The sequence below is a fragment of the Branchiostoma lanceolatum genome, chromosome 11 (genome assembly GCF_035083965.1).
Source record: "Branchiostoma lanceolatum isolate klBraLanc5 chromosome 11, klBraLanc5.hap2, whole genome shotgun sequence".
NCBI classification, from domain to species: Eukaryota; Metazoa; Chordata; class Leptocardii; order Amphioxiformes; family Branchiostomatidae; genus Branchiostoma; species Branchiostoma lanceolatum.
In genome coordinates, this window is record NC_089732.1 from 171,207 (window position 1) to 193,114 (window position 21,908).

Here is a 21,908-nt window from a genome sequence, read left to right on the forward strand (position 1 = left end):
CTGAAACACAACCCACCTCAGGGCGTCTGAAAGACGTTTTCCTGCATCATGCGTTCTCACAAAAAAGCAATCAATGTTACTAACAAATTCATACCTACCAATTGTTAGCTTTTGACTATAAGTAATGCTCGTTGATTGCTGCAATATACCATCAGCCGCTGGAGGTCGTTACCGAGCACCCAGAATAGGCATGAAGGCAGAAACACGGACGCAAGAAGAAAGCATGACGACTTTGAAGCGACAAAGATGTTTAATTTCAACGTCTGGACTGTAAATCTCTTCTCTGAAACAAACGTACCGCATTTACAAGATGTTCTGCGGTTGAATCTCTCAAGTAAGTAAATAATGTTACAAACATACTCATAGCTTAGCACATTGGTGATGGATTCTCCTACCAGACTATATAACTACACTTTGATCTTCATGTACAAAATGTTGAAAAGTTTTTCTGAAAAAGTATTTTGTTACATTTCAAAACTGTTACTTAAGAGTTTCACTATACAAATGCCACAAGATACCATAGAGTATCTTGTTCAGAAGTTAAAGATAACTTAAACTTAAGCTATAGTTACATTATACTTCAGAACCAACTTTAGACGTTTACTTCAGGAGCCTTACGGTTTTTGAAACAGATGCTGAAATCATACGGAACATGGCAGTCGGGGATGGCAGACTTCACCCCCTCACCACACACACACACAGTAGCAGGGATGGCAAACTTCAGCCCCTCACGAGATGGAGGTTTGAGCAAAGCTTTGAACTTGTCAGAAAGACTACAAAGTGACTTTTGAATAAAAATGCTCACTTATGAAGGTCAAATATCAAATACGATACAACACCTGGAATGGGGTTGCGGAACTTTGTACCGGGATGGCAGTCATCTAAAGTGATCGCACAGACCTAACAATTAGGAGAAAACCAGCTGCAATAGTTTATGTTAACAGGACCCCAGCCTGGTGAATCATCGTGTCGACATATCAGGTAACACGCGGCCTTTCAGTTCTTTCAGGTTTCTTCTTGCCAGGTGCACAAAAGACTGTTAAATATAGGCATGATGTAATGGAAAGTCCCGTCGCGTCGCGTCGGTAAAAACAGGAAGAGGAAACCGTTAGCCGTAACTCTCCGTGCAGGGAGAAACAGGCAAGTCTCTACCCAGGCAGGTTCACTGTGGAGTCTCAGACATACAGGTGAGATTTATGATTCATTTCAGATATCTAAGTCACGTTTAAAACTTCACCTGTAGGTTCATGGCTCTCACAACACATGCATCCACACAGCACACATACATATCACAAAGAACAAGGGCATGTTTCAACAGGAAATGGTCTAAATACGGCGGCCCGACTAACAAAATTGTTGCAAACAAAATGACTCCGCCAACATCAATATAACGTTAACAACCGTCTACTTATCGGGAAATATCTTTGACATCTCTATATAAAGTTTCATTTTCATAGGCGGTAAGAATCATATGTTGGCCAGTAACAATGTAAGGAACCCTTGATCGTCCTGCTGCTTTAAGGCCACACTCCCGCAATGTTTTTGTTCTTTATCTATGGTCGGTTTTCTCCTCAACAAACATGTGAAAACCCGTATTTTTAGTGTTTTGTGAAGCTTTATTTCTCATGTGTATGATAGTTGTGTGAGTGCTTGGTACAGTACAGGTCGTATACTTAGCAACAATAGCCGCCGCTACGCAGTTTAATACCGGGGACTGCGGTGAGTGGGCGCGCTACCATTATTATTGTAACGTTCTCTTTTTCCGAAAAACAATACATTTTTGACAGCTGTGTGCATGGACTTGCTTTATTTACCTTTTCTAATCAGCATTGTCAGTAGCAACAAACAAGGCGTATTTATGTATTTAGATAAGTAAAAATCCGGGTTATGTTAGGGGCACTACCGCCTTAACAGTTATTATCAGTTGTTCTGAAATTAACAAATAGTTCTCTCCTTTTGTTAAAGGTTGATAAAATGTATGACATTAAGATGACCAGCCTGGCAAGCAAGCTACGTGACTTGGAGTCGTGGCTCGAGAGTCAACATGGCAAAGGGTATGGACAGGCTCTGAGAGAAGCCATTCTCAGCAGAGATTGCTTTATTGAGGCTGAAGTCCTGAAAAGTCTTGGAGACCTTAAACTTCAGAAAGCCATTCTCAGTAAAGATTCAGCAGAGTTTGACAAGACTGCTGCCCTGTATGCTGCTGCCCTGCTGCGCTGCACAGATCCAGACATGGGACAAACACTGGAACATCGTATCGGCTACATGGAGAAACTCTCCAGACAAGTGCTGCAGGGGAACACTCCACGGTATCAGCCACGAGACTACTGGGGCAGCAATGTCTTAAGGGTGGCAAAAATTTGTTACAAAGTGGACAAAAGAGTTGGCAAACCCTGGCACTCTGTTGAGGAGATCTACACAGAAATATTAGTGACTGCGATTGGTAACAGTGACATAGTTTTGGAGCTTGAGGTTCTAAAATCATTTGGTGATCTCTACCTCAAGAAAGGCAAGAAAACTTCAGAGGTATCCCAGTTCTCCAAGGCAGCTGCCATGTACAACAAGGCCCTGACAAGATGTGGGGATCCTGAGACAAAACTGACTCTAGAACATCGCATCAGGTACATGGACAAGAGCAGGGAAGCTGCAACACGGGTGAGTAATTTTCCTTAATATCTTTGATGACATACTTATTTCTGGCCTGTCTTTGTGGTCACTGCTAGTGTAGCATCCAATATTCTGTATCCCTGTCCAATCAAAAAAAAAGAATAACAAGAATTCGGAGACCGCATATCTCCATGAAATATTTTGTTAATGCAAATGACTTACACATTTACATAATCTATGCTTGGTCATGAACACCTTTAACTAACTTACACATGTCGCAATATTGACAGTCCTATCATTTACCACTTAAATGAATTATGGCGCTTATGCATTAATTATGCAAATTAGGAATTCATAAGCATAATTGGTATCTGTTCATGTTCCACTTGTCATAAACTGCATATTTTTCATGTATTTGAGTCGTATAAGGGGGGCCCAAACCTACACCACTTTTTCAGTACATCACAAATTATATGCCGCCTAAAAATCAAGACCATAGCACATCCAGGTCAAAAGATACAAAAACTGAAGTTCTGCTGCAGTACCAAGGTCACATACCAGGCTGTAAAGCTGTGAAAGTGATAATGATTGTGACTGTTGTGTAGTCATTGTTTCTGAGTCTTTTACTCCCCAGGTGTGTTAATTGTGATAAGGTTAATCAACTGTTTGTTTTTGTATATGTAACGTTAAATCTGGTGTATGTTGTTTATGGTACCCAGGAATGTTCTTGTTCTTCTGTATGTGTAGGGATGATGCTTTTGTAAACCTGGCGTTGTCTTTATGGGAATGTTTTTCATGTTTTGCCCAAGAATATTGTACCTGTAAAGTTGATTTGAATGTGTAAAGAGTGAAGTGTTTTACATATCAAGATGTTTTCTTTTTGAAATTAATAGAATATGTAAAATATGTAATGAAATCAGACAAGTGGTAAGTCTTAAACTCAAACAACAGGGAAGGAAAACCCTGCACAGAAACCCAGGAAAGACATCCCTGCACAGAAGTCCTAGGGAAGAAACCCTAGCACAGAAAATCCAGGGTGGATGAAACACCCCTGTCGAAAAAGTTCAAGGGAGCACAGTGTCACCCTAGCCAAAAAAAACACAGTGGGAATGACCCCTGCAACAATATGTAACTGTGTATATCTGTGGAATTTTAATGTAAACGTACTGTTATGTTATGTACTTATGTATATTCGAATAAAACAATAAAAACAAAAAGGCATATACCAGGGGGCCCAAAATCAATCTTGAATTTCGGCTTCCCAACACTTTCCCACATGCCAAATATCATTGTAATCCATCAAGAGGTTCTTGAGTTATGCTGACTACAGTCTGTTTGTGGTCTGGAAACACAAACAGACTCACCCAAACCTTTATCTCCATTTTTCATGGTTTATCTAAATAGTCCATTCTTGGACGATCATTTTATAATAGTGTTTTTAATGTCTTCATGATCAACCCTAGATGACAATGATAGTTATACTGAAGATATCAAGAACTAACAAGTCATGATTTTTCAACCCGCAAATGTTGATTAGAAGTCAAGAGAAAGAAGACCAAAGACGGGGCACCAGTCTGGAACTGACATCACCCAAGACCAGCATCTCCATCCAGACAGAACAAGGTGGGAAACGTTTGATAGCAGGTACATTTTGGATTTACATAACATATGCAAGCTTACTAAACACTTCAAAAATCTATTTGAAAATTTCATAACCAAGCTTTGTAAAAATACATGGAACAGGTCCAGGTCTGGACCTGACTATTGTAGTGGGATGGGCATGTATAATGTTTTGGCAGACCAAATAGTAAGACAGCAACAGTGTTTACATTTTTTTTGTCATTTCGTTTGTTTTTATGGTTTTCTACTAAAAAACACACCCGGAGACCCATTTTTTTGTAAAACTTTGTTTCTTATTTGTATGACATTTTTGTGATTGGTTGGTACAGGTCGCATAAATGTGACAGGAGATTGTGGCTATGCAACTACACTTAATTCAGCGCAACAATCATTGCGTTTATTTTCTAATCGATCCAACATTCAGTCCACCGATTTTTTCCGGACCGCTTTTATCGGACCTGTCCAGCAAGAAGTACTGGTTTTGTACTGGTATACAGGTAGCCCAGACAAAATAGCAGTTCTGAGGATGTACAGTAGTACAAGTTGCCTTGGATCATATCGATGTTGCCCTGATCTTCGAAATGTATGGTTCACAACCTACATTGTAACAACCCACAGAAACCTAATGCTTATCTTCCTCTTCCAGTCCATACAGAGACCATCTGAAGCAAGGTGACTCCTCCCTTACCAGGGCAGACCTGGACTCAGCAGAGCAGCACTTTGCAGCTGCACTCAAGTTGGTGCATGTGACAGGTAAGAAGGAAACTTTTTGATTAACATGTAGAGATTTCCACATGAAAATGATAAAATGGTAAACTTATGGACTTTAGCCTAATTAGAATATGCAACATGGTGATACATTTCACGCCTATTTCAAGGACAGATGCTGTTTATATACAAATGTAGATGAAAACAGGTACTGTAATGTCGCAGCTTTCTTAGCCAAATCCAGCTAATGTAAATGGCCAATATCAAATTCTGTCCTGTCAGATCCCACAGCCCAGCAGTACCAGAGAGAGGTGGAGCCCCTGTTCAAGTTGGGGGATGTCTACAGTAAGCGAGGTCAGCAGACAGGAGATGGGGGAGACTTTGTCAAAGCAGCAGCACTCTACAATGCAGCAATAGCCAAGTCAGAGGATCAAGTCCTCAATTGTAACATAGATACAGATATTAGAGAAGTAGAGAAGGCATTTATGAAATGTATCTTAAAGATTCATCCTAATGTAAGTCAAGACAACACAGAAAAGCACAAGAAACAGCTGAAGGAGATGCGGGACCAGATCAAGCTGGAGATGGAAACCTGGATTGACCAGCAGCTGGATCCCTACGCACTTGATGAGGATGACCCATGTGTCAAAAAGATAGAGGCAAAACGAGCTCAGGCTGTCAGGCACTTGTTTGAGAACATCGTACAACAAAGGAAGGAGTTCATCAGCCTGCTTGTAGAAGAGTGTATTGGGTTAATGGGTCGCCCTCCCTGTAAGTATGCCCTGATAGGTTTGGGTTCACAGGCCACAGGACTGGTTACTCCATACTCAGACCTGGAGTTTGCCATCTTGGTAGAAGAAGAAAGTAAGGAATGTCTTGTGTATTTCCGCAATCTCACCCACTACCTACACCTCAAGGTGGTCAACCTGGGAGAAACCATTCTCCCAGCACTGGGAATAAAATCTCTCAATGACTTCTACTCCAAGGATCCACTTGACAACTGGTTCTATGACTCTGTTACACCACGTGGGTTTGCATTTGATGGCTCCATGCCAAAGGCAAGCAAGACTCCACTAGGCAGGCAGGGAACTAAGAATGAACCACCAAGTGAACTCATCTGCACACCAGAAAACATGGCATCAATACTACAAAAGGATGTAACATTGTACCTGAAAGAAGGATATCACCTTGCTACTGTCTTGAGAAACCCTTGCCTGATAGCAGGGGACCAGGAATTGATGGGAACATACATGAACATCACAGTGAAGAAACTGCAAGATGATGGGGGTAAAATGGCTCAACAATTGGTAGAGGAGACACTGAAGGAAGATATGATGAGCAACAGACGAGAGGAAACAATTACAGCAAGGCTGATGGATGTTAAAAAAGAAATCTATCGCTTCCCAGCTGTAGCAGTGGACTGCTTGGCACTGTACTCAGGCATTGTACCTACCACAGTTTGGGAGACAATAGAGAAAATGGAAAACCAACAAGTGATCAGTGCCAACAATGCACACCACCTGACAGTGCTTGCCAGCATCTCAGCAGAACTCAGGCTCAGAACCTACATTGCAAATGGTGGACAGAAGGAAAATCTGTCAGCTATTGCCTCAATGGAAACAGCACTGCATGGACTTAAATCATCCTTACAGACCAAACATTATCTAGAAACAAATGAACTGAGTCCAGTTTTCCATCTACAAAATGAAAAACAGCTTTTCAGATACTATTTCACAGTAATCCCTTTGAGGAGAGTTTTGTCCAAATGTCGTGATAAGAAAATAATTCTCAAGTCCTTCTCTGATTTCTATGATAATTCTCCAGAAGTACAAGGAAGTATGTACTCTGAGATATGCAACTATAGGTCGGCTATCAGTTGCTATAAGGAAGCCTTGAAGAAAGATGAACTTTCAAACACTGCAAAAATTGACTTACTCCAAAATCTTGGAGATGCTTTGCACATGGCGGGAAATAACCGAAAAGCAATCAGCTACCACGAACAGGCACTGCAGAGGCTCCGTAGCTATGGTAAGTGTTTTCGCTTACGTCCTAAAATTGTAAAGTCACTCAGCGACCTGGGTGGAGCCTGGGATAAGCTGGGGGATAACCAGAAAGCAATCAGCTACCATGAACAGGCACTGCAGATGGAGAGGAGTATCTATGGTCAGACTACACCACATTCTGGCATTGCCACCTCACTCAACAACCTGGGGGGAGCCTATAGTCAGCTGGGTGATTACAAGAAAGCAATCAGCTACTATGAACAGGCACTGCAGATGTTCAGGGATATCCATGGTCAGAGTACAGCACATCCTGCCATTGCCACCTCACTCAGAAACCTGGGGGCAGCCTGTTGTGATCTGGGTGATAACACAAAAGGAATCAGATACCAGGAGCAGGCACTGCAGATGCTCAGGACTATCTATGGAGACAGCACAGCACATCCTGAAATTGCAATCTCACTCAACAACCTGAGGGGAGCCTGGGATTTCCAGGGTGATTACAGAAAAGCATTGAGCTACACTGAACAGGTACTGCAGATGTACAGAAGTATCTATGGTGGGGACACAGCACATCCTGACATTGCCACCTTTATCAACAACCTGGGGACAGCCTGGTGGAACCTCGGGAATTACAGAAAAGCAATCAGCTATTATGAACAGGCTTTGCAGATGCGCAGGATTATCTACGGTCAGAGTACAGAACATCATGGCATTGCGGAGTCACTCAGCAGCCTGGGGTCAGCCTGGTACAAACTGGGTGATTGCACAAAAGCCATCAGCTACCACAAACAGGCACTGAATATGCAAAGGAGTATCTATGGTCAGAATACAGCACATTCTCACATTGCCATCTCACTTAACCAGCTGGGAGAAGCCTGGCATGGCCTGGGTGATTACAGTGAAGCAATCAGCTACTATGAACAGGCACTGCAGATGTTCAGGGATATCTATGGTAAAGCACATGCTCTCATTGCCACCTCACTCAACAACCTGGGGTCAACCTGGTACAAACTGGGTGATTACAAAAAAGCAAAAGGGTACTATGAGGAGGCACTGGAGATGCGCAGGAGAATCTATGGTCAGGATACAGCACATCATCACATTGCCGAGTCACTCCACAACCTGGGGATGGCCTGGTACAAACTGGGTGATTGCAAAAAGGCCATCAGTCTCCGCCAAGAAGCCCTGGATATGGAGAGGCAGATTTATCGCAAAGACAAAAGTCCCCCATCGATATAAAAAACCTCTGAATGTAATCTTGCAATTGAAATTAAGTCTATTGCAACATCTACCATGAGAGATAGCAGACTTTACCCCAGGGCCAAAGGTGAAGACCTGCACACAGCTTCAAGGTCACATGGGGTCTAATTTAAATGATATGAAAATAAAGGTTGCACAAAAAACATTTCCAATGATGACTTCTGCTGTCACTATGACAAACGAGATGACTTAATACAACCAGCAGGTTAAAATCATTTTAGCCCAACATAAAAAAAACCCTGAAAGAGTGTCAAGTTTCCAGAACGTCTAAGTCGGCCACAGACACAGGAGACTTAAGTCTCACCTGTGCAGCAAAGTTCTCCTCTGTAAGATTTTGTCAAACTCCTCAATAAATTTCTCCATCTCTGCATTCACCTCTGTGAAACTGTGGAAATAAATAAGAAGCATCAAGAGTTTGTCTCAAGTCTCTATCTAGACAATGTTATACATTCCTGATGCAGCATACTGTTAACGTTACTTAAATATTATTCTAGAGCATTAGCATGCACACTATTACATAGATTGTCTAATGGTATTCATATAGCAGATAAGTTATTTCGAATTGTTAGATATCAGAAATTATATAATAAGTTCAATTGTCATGTTGCCCTTCATTGTACTTGTTGCAATTGTATTGCAGTGACTCAGAACAACATGACATCTAGAAGTTCTTAGTGGCATGTGTTTGCATAAGATGTTTCATTCCTTATCGATGTTTAAGATGTAACATTGAGCCTTCTACACACATTTCTTGCAGTCAGTCTAGATTGTGTAGGAATGAAGTCACTGTGTTTATTGACAAAAGACAATCTTTTGTTGGAAATACTGAATTCAATGAATATGAAGACAATGGACCATTGTATGGAATAAAAAATAAATGATGTTTACATGTGCACTGTAACAAATTGAATGCAGAATTCTCCACAATTGTTGATCAATTTCATGTACCTTCATTGTAAACATCAGTACTTTCTGCCTCTTTCCCATCAACAACAACACACGACTGACTCTGCATTCTTGGAGGAGTCATAGGGAGTATTAGCTCCTGGCAGTTCTTATAGTTCCCCTCCAAATACAGCTTCATCCTGAACTGACTCATGCACACACACATACTCACACGCACATGCACACACATATATATATACACACACCTAAAGATAACCTTTTGGTGACTAGAACACAGTTGAGTTGCTGCAATATACCACCAGCCGCTGGAGGTCATGATTGAGTGACCACAAAAGGCACAGAATGGAACACTGACAGAAGAAGCAGAAAAAGCAAGGTGACATTGATACGACAAAGACGTTTTATTGCAAACTTCTTCTCTGAAATAAAACATACCACAGGGCGTCTACAAGATACTTTGCTGTTGAATCTCACAAATAACCACCCATACATACACATTGGCAACACTAGACTATATAACAAAGTGATCTTCAAGCTTCATGAACAAAATGTTGGAAAGTTTTTTCTGAAAAATTTCTTGTTACATTTCAAAATTGTCACTTAAGATGTAAAACCAATTCCACTCTACAAATAACAAAAAAAGGACCATAAAATGCCTTGCTCATAATTTAAACATAACTTAAACTTAAGCTATAGTTACACTACACTTCAGAATGAACCTCAAACTTGTACTTGTGGAGCCTTTGATGTTTTGAAGCCTTGCTACAACAGATGGGGAAACATATGTATCATTCAAACCACCAGTTATATCGGACAAAGTTTTCATTTGATACAGGACAGAATAGATGTAAGATGGGGCAAACAAGTTATCAAAAACCGTGTGTTAACTTTCCCCTCAAACACAATCTTATGTCGATCTTCCAGTTCTGGAATATTTCTCTAAGAGCAAAGAGATTAAATTATTAGCCTAATTTGCAACTAGAGATTATTAGCCTAAATTGCAACTAGAGTTAAGTATTTGTGCTACATATACTTCAGGTTTGCTATGTTAGTTTAGCGATCACGGGGTCTTTTTATAAATATGAATTGGTATTGAATTTCTATTTTTATCTAGTTGAATGTGTGATAGTTGTGTGCCGATTTGATAAAAATAGAGAGAACTCTAGCGACCCAAAAAAACACCCCTCCCAAAAAATGGTATGGCGACCCTGTGACATCACAATTCAAGATGGCGGCCACCACACATGCCAACCGATCCAACAAAGGTTTTGCTACGCAAACCTATAATAACAATTGGTCAGGATATTCTACATTGTGCATTTAAGGATGAACACCCTATGATCTATTTACCAACAATTTTACAACTTCTTCACCTCTAAACAACCAATACATTGGATTTAATAATTTCTATTGCTTTGCAGCCAATAGTTATTGCACATCTGCTGGAATTGTTGGGATGACTCGTGACAAAAGCTGTGCTCTCATTGGTTGAGATGGTTACGCTGGGGATTGGCAGGTGATGTTGGTCCCCTCTGATTGGTAGAGATATGGTGATACAAGTTTCCTCTGATTGGTAGAGATATGGTGATACAAGTTTCCTCTGATTGGTGGTCAAGAGTCAGAAGCAGATGTAAGTCCTCTGATTGGTGGAGATGTCAGCAATAGTCCTCTGATTGGTGGAGATGTCAGGATGTGATGAGAGTGACAGGGAAGACCATGAGGCTCCGTTTGAAGGCGGGGATGTCGGAGATGTTGGTCCTCTCCTCCTCCTCCTCCTGCACAGGCAGCATCTCCAGCTGTAGATCCAACTCATCGGTCTGTCCAGTTGGGGAAAAAACAAGGTGAATCTTCTTAAAAATTTAAAACACTTTGATATAAATGGAAGATACAATAAAGCACACAGAGAAAATTTGATTGGTGAAAAAACAAAGTTAACCTTCTCCCTTCTGCCTAACCCACCCAATAACCCTGGTGTTGAAGGTTAAACAAACAAGGTTATACTTACAAACACAACCTATAGTGCACACAGGGTACAAAAATGGACTTGTACATCAATGTCTCAGTCAAAGAAATATATTGAGCTGCTTGGTAAGATTCTTTGTGAATGTGCTGGAATGTGCAGACTAGCGTGTGTGTCATGCTTGATACATCTTTAAACATTCAAAACTTGATCAGAGATGGAGAGGAACAACAAACCCCGTTGGTGTCCGGACAATCTTCCTCCATCTCCTCTTCATCCTCCTCATCTTCTTCCTCACTATCATCTTCATCATCATCATCATCTGCTGAGTCACTGTCATCTTCAGCGTCCATGTCCTCCTCCTGACCTTCCCTGACCTTGGTCAGAGCCTCGTTGCCCCCCTCCCCCACAACCTGGGCAACAATAGAGATGCAATCAAACTCAAACAGCGGATTGTTGATTTGCTGTTCTGTTCTGCTCTACATTCATCGTTTGTACCATGTTTAGGTAGTCTGTTACTTTTCATGTTTAGAAAGCAGTACTACTAACAAAGATGCAAACAACCTCTCAAAGTACTGAAGCTCCACACACCTGTATGCTGAGTTTGTGCCTGTCTGTAAAGGCGTGTTGTTGGTACTGACCTGTATGCTGAGTTTGTGCCTGTCTGTAAAGGCGTGTTGTTGGTACTGACCTCTATGCTGAGTTTGTGCCTGTCTGTAAAGGCGTGTTGTTGGTACTGACCTGTATGCTGAGTTTGTGCCTGTCTGTAAAGGCGTGTTGTTGGTACTGACCTGTATGCTGAGTTTGTGCCTGTCTGCAAAGGCGTGTTGTTGGTACTGACCTGTATGCTGAGTTTGTGCCTGTCTGCGAAGGCGTGTTGTTGGTACTGACCTGTATGCTGAGTTTGTGCCTGTCTGTGAAGGCGTGTTGTTGGTACTGACCTGTATGCTGAGTTTGTGCCTGTCTGCAAAGGCGTGTTGTTGGTACTGACCTGTATGCTGAGTTTGTGCCTGTCTGCAAAGGCGTGTTGTTGGTACTGACCTGTATGCTGAGTTTGTGCCTGTCTGCGAAGGCGTGTTGTTGGTACTGACCTGTATGCTGAGTTTGTGCCTGTCTGTGAAGGCGTGTTGTTGGTACTGACCTGTATGCTGAGTTTGTGCCTGTCTGCAAAGGCGTGTTGTTGGTACTGACCTGTATGCTGAGTTTGTGCCTGTCTGTGAAGGCGTGTTGTTGGTACTGACCTGTATGCTGAGTTTGTGCCTGTCTGCAAAGGCGTGTTGTTGGTACTGACCTGTATGCTGAGTTTGTGCCTGTCTGTGAAGGCGTGTTGTTGGTACTGACCTGTATGCTGAGTTTGTGCCTGTCTGCAAAGGCGTGTTGTTGGTACTGACCTGTATGCTGAGTTTGTGCCTGTCTGTGAAGGCGTGTTGTTGGTACTGACCTGTATGCTGAGTTTGTGCCTGTCTGCAAAGGCGTGTTGTTGGTACTGACCTGTATGCTGAGTTTGTGCCTGTCTGTGAAGGCGTGTTGTTGGTACTGACCTGTATGCTGAGTTTGTGCCTGTCTGCAAAGGCGTGTTGTTGGTACTGACCTGTATGCTGAGTTTGTGCCTGTCTGCGAAGGCGTGTTGTTGGTACTGACCTGTATGCTGAGTTTGTGCCTGTCTGTAAAGGCGTGTTGTTGGTACTGACCTGTATGCTGAGTTTGTGCCTGTCTGTGAAGGCGTGTTGTTGGTACTGACCTGTATGCTGAGTTTGTGCCTGTCTGTGAAGGCGTGTTGTTGGTACTGACCTGTATGCTGAGTTTGTGCCTGTCTGTGAAGGCGTGTTGTTGGTACTGACCTGTATGCTGAGTTTGTGCCTGTCTGTGAAGGCGTGTTGTTGGTACTGACCTGTATGCTGAGTTTGTGCCTGTCTGTAAAGGCGTGTTGTTGGTACTGACCTGTATGCTGAGTTTGTGCCTGTGAAGGCGTGTTGTTGGTACTGACCTGTATGCTGAGTTTGTGCCTGTCTGTGAAGGCGTGTTGTTGGTACTGACCTGTATGCTGAGTTTGTGCCTGTCTGCGAAGGCGTGTTGTTGGTACTGACCTGTATGCTGAGTTTGTGCCTGTCTGCGAAGGCGTGTTGTTGGTACTGACCTGTATGCTGAGTTTGTGCCTGTCTGCAAAGGCGTGTTGTTGGTACTGACCTGTATGCTGAGTTTGTGCCTGTCTGTGAAGGCGTGTTGTTGGTACTGACCTCTATGCTGAGTTTGTGCCTGTCTGTAAAGGCGTGTTGTTGGTACTGACCTGTATGCTGAGTTTGTGCCTGTCTGTAAAGGCGTGTTGTTGGTACTGACCTGTATGCTGAGTTTGTGCCTGTCTGCGAAGGCGTGTTGTTGGTACTGACCTGTATGCTGAGTTTGTGCCTGTCTGCGAAGGCGTGTTGTTGGTACTGACCTGTATGCTGAGTTTGTGCCTGTCTGCAAAGGCGTGTTGTTGGTACTGACCTGTATGCTGAGTTTGTGCCTGTCTGCGAAGGCGTGTTGTTGGTACTGACCTGTATGCTGAGTTTGTGCCTGTCTGCAAAGGCGTGTTGTTGGTACTGACCTGTATGCTGAGTTTGTGCCTGTCTGCAAAGGCGTGTTGTTGGTACTGACCTGTATGCTGAGTTTGTGCCTGTCTGCAAAGGCGTGTTGTTGGTACTGACCTGTATGCTGAGTTTGTGCCTGTCTGTGAAGGAGTGTTGTTGGTACCAGTCCTGCAGCTGACCCAGGGTGATGTCATGTAGAGCAGAAATCTGCGGAGACAGGAAAAAATCATGACTTAAGTTTCATCCTTTTACCTGCCTCCTGGTTTAGATTACTTGTACAATAAACCTCGTTCAAGAAAGCTACCAGTCAGCAAAACCTGTAATGTTTCATGTTCAACTGGCAAATAGCAAAGCAAAATGAATACATTTGAACTTGAACCACACAAACTGATTTGCCATAGCGGGATTTTCCACACAAATGCAGTGTGGTTCAAACACATTCTGTTCTTTACAGACATGCGCAATGACATTTTTTGCGAGCAAACTCGCTCCTATGAAGAAAACGGTTTGTGTGGTTCAACTTTGTTTACATATACATGCAATAGACCTGTTCAAAGTCCCACCTCCCTCTCCAGCCGGTTGAACAGGTACGTCTGATCCACGATCTTCTCCCAGTTCCGATCGACCTCCTCCCCGAGGTGAAGGTCAGCACACAGCTTCAGGGTCACCAGGGCCGTTACCTGTAGGTTTAAATGATAACAAAAGGTAATCAGGGATGGCAGACTTCACCCCCTCACCAGGGCTGTTACCTGTAGGTGTAAACAACAAGGTGATCAGGTAATAGGAAACTAGGACTCACCTGTGCAGCAAAGTTCTCCTCTGTCATGTTCTTTAAGATTTTGTCAAACTCCTCAAGAAATTTCTCCATCTTGGCGTTGGCTTCTGTGACACTAGAAATAATAAAAGTATCAATCTCAAGTCTCTTTTGTGAGTTACTGTTATATATCAAGTGTAAAAGTGCATTATGTGTTGTAGACCCATAAACTTTTTCACTTCTTATAAATAACATATAAATCAAAATCAATCATGCATTTCTCAATCACCCTTCACTCAGTGTTGGAATACAAGTTAGATGAAGCTCAACTGAAGTTGCCTGAGTCTGGACTCTTTCCAGACGTGATATTAGGTTAATATAGTTACATGTATGTTGTATGACTGTAGTACAGCATAGCTTCACCTGAAGTTAGTAGCCTGAGTCTGGACTGTTTCTAGAAGTGTTTTAGGTTATAATTAAGCTATATGACTGTAGTACATTATTTTAGGTTATAAGTACATGTATGTTATATGATGGTAGTACATTGTAGCCTCACCTGAAGTTCGTGGCCTGAGTCTGGACTGTTCCCAGTCGTGATATTAGCTTAATGATATAATTATTATGTGACTGTAGTAAATGATAGCTCACCTGAAGTTAGTAGCCTGAGTCTGGACTGTTTATAGACGTGATATTAGGTTATAGTTATGTTGTATGACTGTAGTACAGCATAACCTCACCTGAAGTTAGTAGCCTGAGTCTGGACTGTGACAGAGAAGCCCAGGATTCCTGCCGTGTCCCGACAGGTGGGGAAAACTGCATAGCTGAGGAGGGGGGGATTTCAAGCATGTCAATAACAGGTTGACAATACATGAAGGAATCCATTACAAGAAAAACTATCCATGTCGCTCAGTCTATAATGTACATCTATGTAATGTTCCATCTGTCTTGCCCTAACGTGGTAATTAATCTATTTCCATGCCCATCTAACAATTGTTAATTGTTGTCATCAAGGTTCTGATCAGACTGATTTTAGCAATTGTACAACAAACGTTTTGTGGTTACAACAAAAGAAAATACATCGATTCCACATTTACCCTAGTTGTTCCTGAGTTCTGAGGTAGTCAAAACACGGTTCTTCCATCAGCATCTACATGTAGGGAAACAACAGAAAGATCAGAAAAAAATGAGAGCACAATGTCATGAGCACAAAGTAAGAAGTAAATATGACTAAATAAAGGAACTATTATACTTTCATGGTTTGGTACGGAAAGAAATATTGTTTAACTGTTACAGTATCAGAATGTTAAGTTAGTGCTGACTGTTGTTAAGATACATGCATACCCTATTAAAGAGACTGCCGACTCCCACAGTAATACTTATTGTCTGTATAATTCTGTACTGTTCAGCAGGTGTAACTTAACCGCAGCAGTGGGCGGTTATCATAGGAACTCTTGTCACACCAAGGCTCTTACATATTCAACTTCTAGCATTGTTCAAAGCTCTATCATGTGACTACAATATCTGGACCACTCAACATCAGCAGCATACTGTTTTTTTGTAATAGCAAAGTACTGAATGATAATGTACACTTTGTAATGTCTGACAACAGCAGCAACAGACTCACCACCAGCAGCTCCATAAGCATCAGTCTGCGGATGTCTCCTGGACTCGACTGGGGGAACAACACAACAGCAGGTCAGCACAGGCTATGCTGTTTTATCATAGGTCACACAACATAAGTATAATGCCATCCTGCTAGCACCCTGTCCTAAAATAACTGGAGAATGGAGAACTGCAGAAGAAGTGTTCTGAGAAATGGTGGGATCCAGCCTCGTTAGATTTAGTCTGCCCCAATGGGGTCAATAAGTGACCATTGGACATGGATTCCTGGCGAGGAACAAGAGCCAAATGCGAGGCGCAAAACATGTAATTGCAGCAGCTTCAAAATGGTGTCACAATTGGGGATTTGAGCCAGATTATTTCTAAGAAGTTCTTCAGACTTGCCCTTACTTCTCTTAAGTTAAGATGTAGAACCAGGGAAAGATGAGAGAGAGAGAGAGGAACATGGTCTTACCTGGTAGTAGTTAGTGATGAGTTACCTGGTTAGTTATTGATGAGTTAGTGATTACCTGGTAGTAGTTGGTGATGACGGAGTTAGCGTCGCTCCTGTGGAAAGACTTGAAGCGGCAGACGTGGTCGCCCAGCGGAACCTGCATCACCCTCAGGCCCTGCAGCAGGGTACGGGGGACAGGGGCGCAGGATAGCTTACTGAGGGGCAAATACAACAAACATTAAACATAGTTACGCTAAGCATGGACATTAGCTGTGTGTCTCACATACAGGGGACCTGCATCACCCTCAGGCCCTGCAGCAGGGTACGGGGGACAGGGGCGCAGGATAGCTTACTGAGGGGCAAATACAACAAACATTAAACATAGTTACGCTAAGCATGGACATTAGCTGTCTGTCTCACATACAGGGGACCTGCATCACCCTCAAGCCTGGCAGCAGGGTACGGGGGACAGGGGCGCAGGACAGCTTACTGTGGGGCAAATACAACAAACATTAAACATAGTACACTAAGCATGGACATTAGCTGTGTGTCTCACATACAGGGGACCTGCATCACCCTCAGGCCCTGCAGCAGGGTACGGGGGACAGGGGCGCAGGATAGCTTACTGAGGGGCAAATACAACAAACATTAAACATAGTTACGCTAAGCATGGACATTAGCTGTCTGTCTCACATACAGGGGACCTGCATCACCCTCAGGCCCTGCAGCAGGGTACGGGGCACAGGGGCGCAGGGGCGCAGGACAGCTTACTGGGGGGCAAATACAACAAACATTAAACATAGTACACTAAGCATGGACATTAGCTGTCTGTCTCACATACAGGGGACCTGCATCACCCTCAGGCCCCGCAGCAGGGTACGGGGCACAGGGGCGCAGGGGCGCAGGACAGCTTACTGGGGGGCAAATACAATGTACAACAAACAATAAAACATAGTACACTAAGCATGAACAAACTTCACAGGGGACCTGCATCACCCTCAAGCCTGGCAGCAGGGTACGGGGGACAGGGGCGCAGGACAGCTTACTGTGGGGCAAATACAACAAACATTAAACATAGTACACTAAGCATGGACATTAGCTGTGTGTCTCACATACAGGGGACCTGCATCACCCTCAAGCCTGGCAGCAGGGTACGGGGGACAGGGGCGCAGGATAGCTTACTGAGGGGCAAATACAACAAACATTAAACATAGTACACTAAGCATGGACATTAGCTGTCTGTCTCACATACAGGGGACCTGCATCACCCTCAAGCCTGGCAGCAGGGTACGGGGGACAGGGGCGCAGGATAGCTTACTGAGGGGCAAATACAACAAACATTAAACATAGTTACGCTAAGCATGGACATTAGCTGTCTGTCTCACATACAGGGGACCTGCATCACCCTCAGGCCCTGCAGCAGGGTACGGGGGACAGGGGCGCAGGACAGCTTACTGGGGGGCAGAAAAACATGCATAAATCACAGAGAAACTATCAGGGTCTGGTACAGGGGGGCGCAGGACAGCTTACTGGGGATAAATACAACAAACATTAAACATACACTAAGCATGGACATTAGCTGTCTGTCTCACATACAGGGAACCTGCATCACCCTCAGGCCCCGCAGCAGGGTACGGGGCACAGGGGCGCAGGGGCGCAGGACAGCTTACTGGGGGGCAAATACAATGTACAACAAACAATAAAACATAGTACACTAAGCATGGACAAACTTCACAGGGGACCTGCATCACTCTCAGGCCCCGCAGCAGGGTACGGGGGACAGGGGCGCAGGATAGCTTACTGTGGGGCAAATACAACAAACATTAAACATAGTACACTAAGCATGGACATTAGCTGTGTGTCTCACATACAGGGGACCTGCATCACCCTCAGGCCTGGCAGCAGGGTACGGGGGACAGGGGCGCAGGATAGCTTACTGAGGGGCAAATACAACAAACATTAAACATAGTACACTAAGCATGGACATTAGCTGTGTGTCTCACATACAGGGGACCTGCATCACCCTCAAGCCTGGCAGCAGGGTACGGGGGACAGGGGCGCAGGACAGCTTACTGTGGGGCAGAAAAACATGCATCAATCACAGAGAAACTATCAGGGTCTGGTGCAGGGGGGCACAGGACAGCTTGCTGAGGGGTAGAAAATGACACACTGAAACACGGACAAACTATCAGGGAAATAGGCCTGCAGGATAGCTTACTGGGTTAAAACATTAAACCTATACATAAGCACTCAGTGGGTACGGGGACGCAGCTCAGCTCACTGTGAGGCAGAAAAACATGCATCAATCACAGACAAACTATCAGGGTCTGGGGGTTGGGGCCACAAGATAGCTTATTGAGAGGCAAGTAATATATAAAAGTACAGACAAGATGTAACAGAAAGACACTAGGAATATGGAATCTCAAAACAATCCTTTGCATGACAGAAATTATAAATGCTGTATCATATGTAGATGTAGAAACTATGACCATGCAAATCGACTGAACTCACCGTACGAGATATTCCTCAAACTTCAGAGCCTCCTGCAAGGAAGGAAGAGAAAGTTTTCAGTTGGAATTACTTCCACAGATATGAAGACATTGACTGACAATCACTCCATACAAAAGACACACTCTCATTGTACATATGCAGACAATGGTACTTTCTGTCTATTTATCCTTTAACACCACAACAATGCACTTAATGGCTGTTTTATCAGAAGGTTGTAGTGGGGAGGGGGGTTATCACAATGTAGCTATAGTAAGATTTTAAGTCCCACCTTGTGTGTGTAGTTCCCCTGTACCAGCCCCTCCACGTACAGCTTCCTCCTGAACTGATCAACAAACTGCAGTACATCCTCCCTCTCCAGGGGGCGCATCGCCTGCCGCTTGTCCAGCGTCGTCCACTTGGTTTTCTCCAGGATGGACAAACGAACGTCTCTGCAGAAACATGGACATGTAAAGACTTCATGTCTTCTAAACTGGGAGGATAGGACACTATAAACATTAAACATGCATTACCTCCTTCATTTACCATAGTTACTCATCACATCCCCATTTCTTTGAATTTGAAAAGGCACGAACACATAATCTTTCATCTGAAGTACTTCCAGTAACTAAGGTAACCATCTGAGTAGCACGTTGATGAAGGTAAGATATATTTTGGGCTCATCTGAAACATGTACCTGACGAGCTGCATGGGTTTGATGACGTGGTTGTAGTAAGAACGTCTCAGCTGAGTTTTAACAGCCTGGAACATTTCCTCAGACACACTGAAGTCTGCCATGTAGTCAACGATTGTCTCAAACAGCAGCTAAGGAAGGGGGAGGAGGTGTATGCAACATGTGAGGGGTTAGGTCATACTCTAACTTAACTTTGATACCTTTTAGTTATATATTGGAAAATGTAAAATGCAATTTTTTTTTACACCCATAGGAAAACATCTATCTGCTACCAAAAGAAAATCTTATTCCTCTTCACCAATACCAAAGGAACAATTCATTTTTTTTGCAGACACCCCGCAAATATAAATCTGACCAAAGGAAAACCATGGACTTACAGGCAGCTTCTCATTGAAGCCACTAAGTTTGATGACCATCCCAGAGTCTTCAGCAACAAACTTGTACCTATGAAATAACACAAATTCTGGTTAATATGCAGCATTTCAATCAGAATTTTATACAATAATAACATAACTCAAAAAAGTGCAATGAGCACAGGGTAGTGGGGTGAATGTCATTCAGCTTCAGGGACTTAAAAGTTACAGTGAATGTTTTGTTCAATACCAAAACTTGGAAGCAGTGTTAGTGCGAATGTAATTCAGCACCAAGGAGAGGGTGTGTGTAGCTGAGTAAGTCTGAAAGTGACCAGTACAAAACACACATCAGCATATGTGTGGATCAGACCTACACTAGTTGTGTCCCAGCAGGTTCACTGTGTATGTGGGAGTGCCACTCAGCACCAGGGACAGGTTGGTGCATAATAGTGTAAGTATGACCATTGCAGAGTGACTAGTGTGCATGTACACTAGACTTACGAGAGTTGTGCGACATCAGCGTCGTACGCCACGGCTGTCAGGTTCTGGGCCAGCAGATTCAGGAACAGGTCCAGCAGAACAACACTGGAACAGGGGGGAAACATTTACATTGTGGTTCATGATCATCAGCAAACATGCGATTCACAAACAGCTTTGGAACATGTTTCACACTTTCTGTTATATCTACATAATGTTAGACATTCATCCAAGAATATATGTGTAACTTGTAACTGTTACTATGGTTGCAGTGCAATATCCTGGTTGAGTACCTCTCTTTCTTGACTTAAATGATTTTTTTCCTCATGAGGACCACAAATCCTCAGCACAAGTTTGAGAGTAAAACCATCCCCTACCTTTGTGGAGTTCTTCCTATGAGAGGGGACTTGAGGTAGAAATGTACATAAGCTGGGAAAATGACAGAAAACTAAGTTTAGTAAATCAAGTTCAAAATATCTGAATTTCAAAGCAAAATCACTTTAAATTATCTTCAAATATCTAATACAATTCAGTCATCAATTGATCAATTAACATTATTGAGATTTCAATAACCATAAACATATACAGGATTTTAGAGAACAACTTGTCATCAGTCAGTGGTATGTACATGTACCTTTGGGTTGGTGGAACTTTGTGTCCGGCCTGTACCATAATCTGCTCTGGGGGGTGTCCAGGATCTTCTTTGGGTACTGCAGGAAGGGGGGGGGGGGGCAGTCAGGAAAATAAATCTCTGTCTGGTAACTGTATCTTTATAACGTTGGTATCTATCAGAGAATATATCAATTGGTTAATATGTTAGGATATAATCAAATAAAGAGGAAGAACACAAAATGTGCAAATTGCTCAATCAACTTCAAAAAGTCATTAAAAAAGTCACAAACCTAGAAGCGTTATCTAAGATGTGAAGAGCAGAAGACATTAAAGACATACCTTGGAGTCTTTAAGATCATGTTCCTTAAGTGAAAAGTCCTTTGCTGTCAGAGACAAAAGACATCAATACTTCAGTGCACTTGAAGGTGCTTCAGTTATTGATACATGTATATCTATTGCAATCATAGCAATGTATCACAGTTTTGATTGTAATACAAGCAATTGCCTTTAACATATGAAAGTTGCCTACCAGTAGATATTTGGCCATCAGTGAATGTCCAGTTACAGATTTGAGGCACAGAATTTGCAATAAAGCACAGAGAAATTTTTGAGTATTCAACTGAGTTCCCTGACCTATGAACCTGTTCTCAGCAGGCAGGTGGAGCTCCGGGTTCTCTGGGAGATCTGAAACAGGAAAATCAGCTGTGGTCATCAAAAATACATGGCGCAGCAAAGTTCCATGAAGGATTTCTAAGTCATGTTAAAATTGGCTTAATATAGTAATGACTGAAAGGACATACCTTTCCATGCTTCCTTCCAGTCATTGGGAATGTCTGCAAGAAAA

General features: G+C 42.9%; 2 protein-coding genes across 2 annotated transcripts in view; one reads left to right on the forward strand and one right to left on the reverse strand.

Annotated features, from left to right (window-relative positions):
* Nucleotides 1–1,914: 1,914 nt before the first annotated feature.
* LOC136444533 (uncharacterized) lies at nucleotides 1,915–9,430 on the forward strand. The gene is made up of 4 exons (XM_066442128.1): nucleotides 1,915–2,655; nucleotides 4,145–4,230; nucleotides 4,874–4,980; nucleotides 5,218–9,430. Exons 1-4 carry the CDS (start codon nucleotides 1,975–1,977, stop codon nucleotides 8,175–8,177), a joined length of 3,834 nt encoding a protein of 1,277 aa, XP_066298225.1. The 5' UTR covers nucleotides 1,915–1,974; the 3' UTR covers nucleotides 8,178–9,430.
* A 51-nt stretch (nucleotides 9,431–9,481) lies between these two features.
* Nucleotides 9,482–21,908, reverse strand: part of LOC136445010 (nardilysin-like) — a 63,129-nt gene continuing 50,702 nt past the window's right edge. The window contains exons 19-43 of the mRNA XM_066442841.1: nucleotides 21,865–21,897; nucleotides 21,698–21,748; nucleotides 21,404–21,447; nucleotides 21,087–21,162; nucleotides 20,830–20,881; nucleotides 20,477–20,560; nucleotides 20,000–20,066; nucleotides 19,626–19,753; nucleotides 19,221–19,380; nucleotides 18,953–18,984; nucleotides 18,177–18,241; nucleotides 18,038–18,110; nucleotides 17,827–17,895; nucleotides 17,422–17,486; nucleotides 17,139–17,211; nucleotides 16,862–16,930; nucleotides 16,518–16,656; nucleotides 16,013–16,060; nucleotides 15,483–15,535; nucleotides 15,126–15,209; nucleotides 14,434–14,524; nucleotides 14,198–14,314; nucleotides 13,752–13,841; nucleotides 11,301–11,477; nucleotides 9,482–10,921 (exon numbers count right to left, since the gene is read on the reverse strand). Coding sequence (XP_066298938.1) covers nucleotides 10,790–10,921; nucleotides 11,301–11,477; nucleotides 13,752–13,841; nucleotides 14,198–14,314; nucleotides 14,434–14,524; nucleotides 15,126–15,209; nucleotides 15,483–15,535; nucleotides 16,013–16,060; nucleotides 16,518–16,656; nucleotides 16,862–16,930; nucleotides 17,139–17,211; nucleotides 17,422–17,486; nucleotides 17,827–17,895; nucleotides 18,038–18,110; nucleotides 18,177–18,241; nucleotides 18,953–18,984; nucleotides 19,221–19,380; nucleotides 19,626–19,753; nucleotides 20,000–20,066; nucleotides 20,477–20,560; nucleotides 20,830–20,881; nucleotides 21,087–21,162; nucleotides 21,404–21,447; nucleotides 21,698–21,748; nucleotides 21,865–21,897 — 2,072 coding nt within the window. The 3' untranslated portion in view covers nucleotides 9,482–10,789. The remainder of the gene's footprint in view (nucleotides 10,922–11,300; nucleotides 11,478–13,751; nucleotides 13,842–14,197; nucleotides 14,315–14,433; nucleotides 14,525–15,125; nucleotides 15,210–15,482; nucleotides 15,536–16,012; nucleotides 16,061–16,517; nucleotides 16,657–16,861; nucleotides 16,931–17,138; nucleotides 17,212–17,421; nucleotides 17,487–17,826; nucleotides 17,896–18,037; nucleotides 18,111–18,176; nucleotides 18,242–18,952; nucleotides 18,985–19,220; nucleotides 19,381–19,625; nucleotides 19,754–19,999; nucleotides 20,067–20,476; nucleotides 20,561–20,829; nucleotides 20,882–21,086; nucleotides 21,163–21,403; nucleotides 21,448–21,697; nucleotides 21,749–21,864; nucleotides 21,898–21,908) is intronic.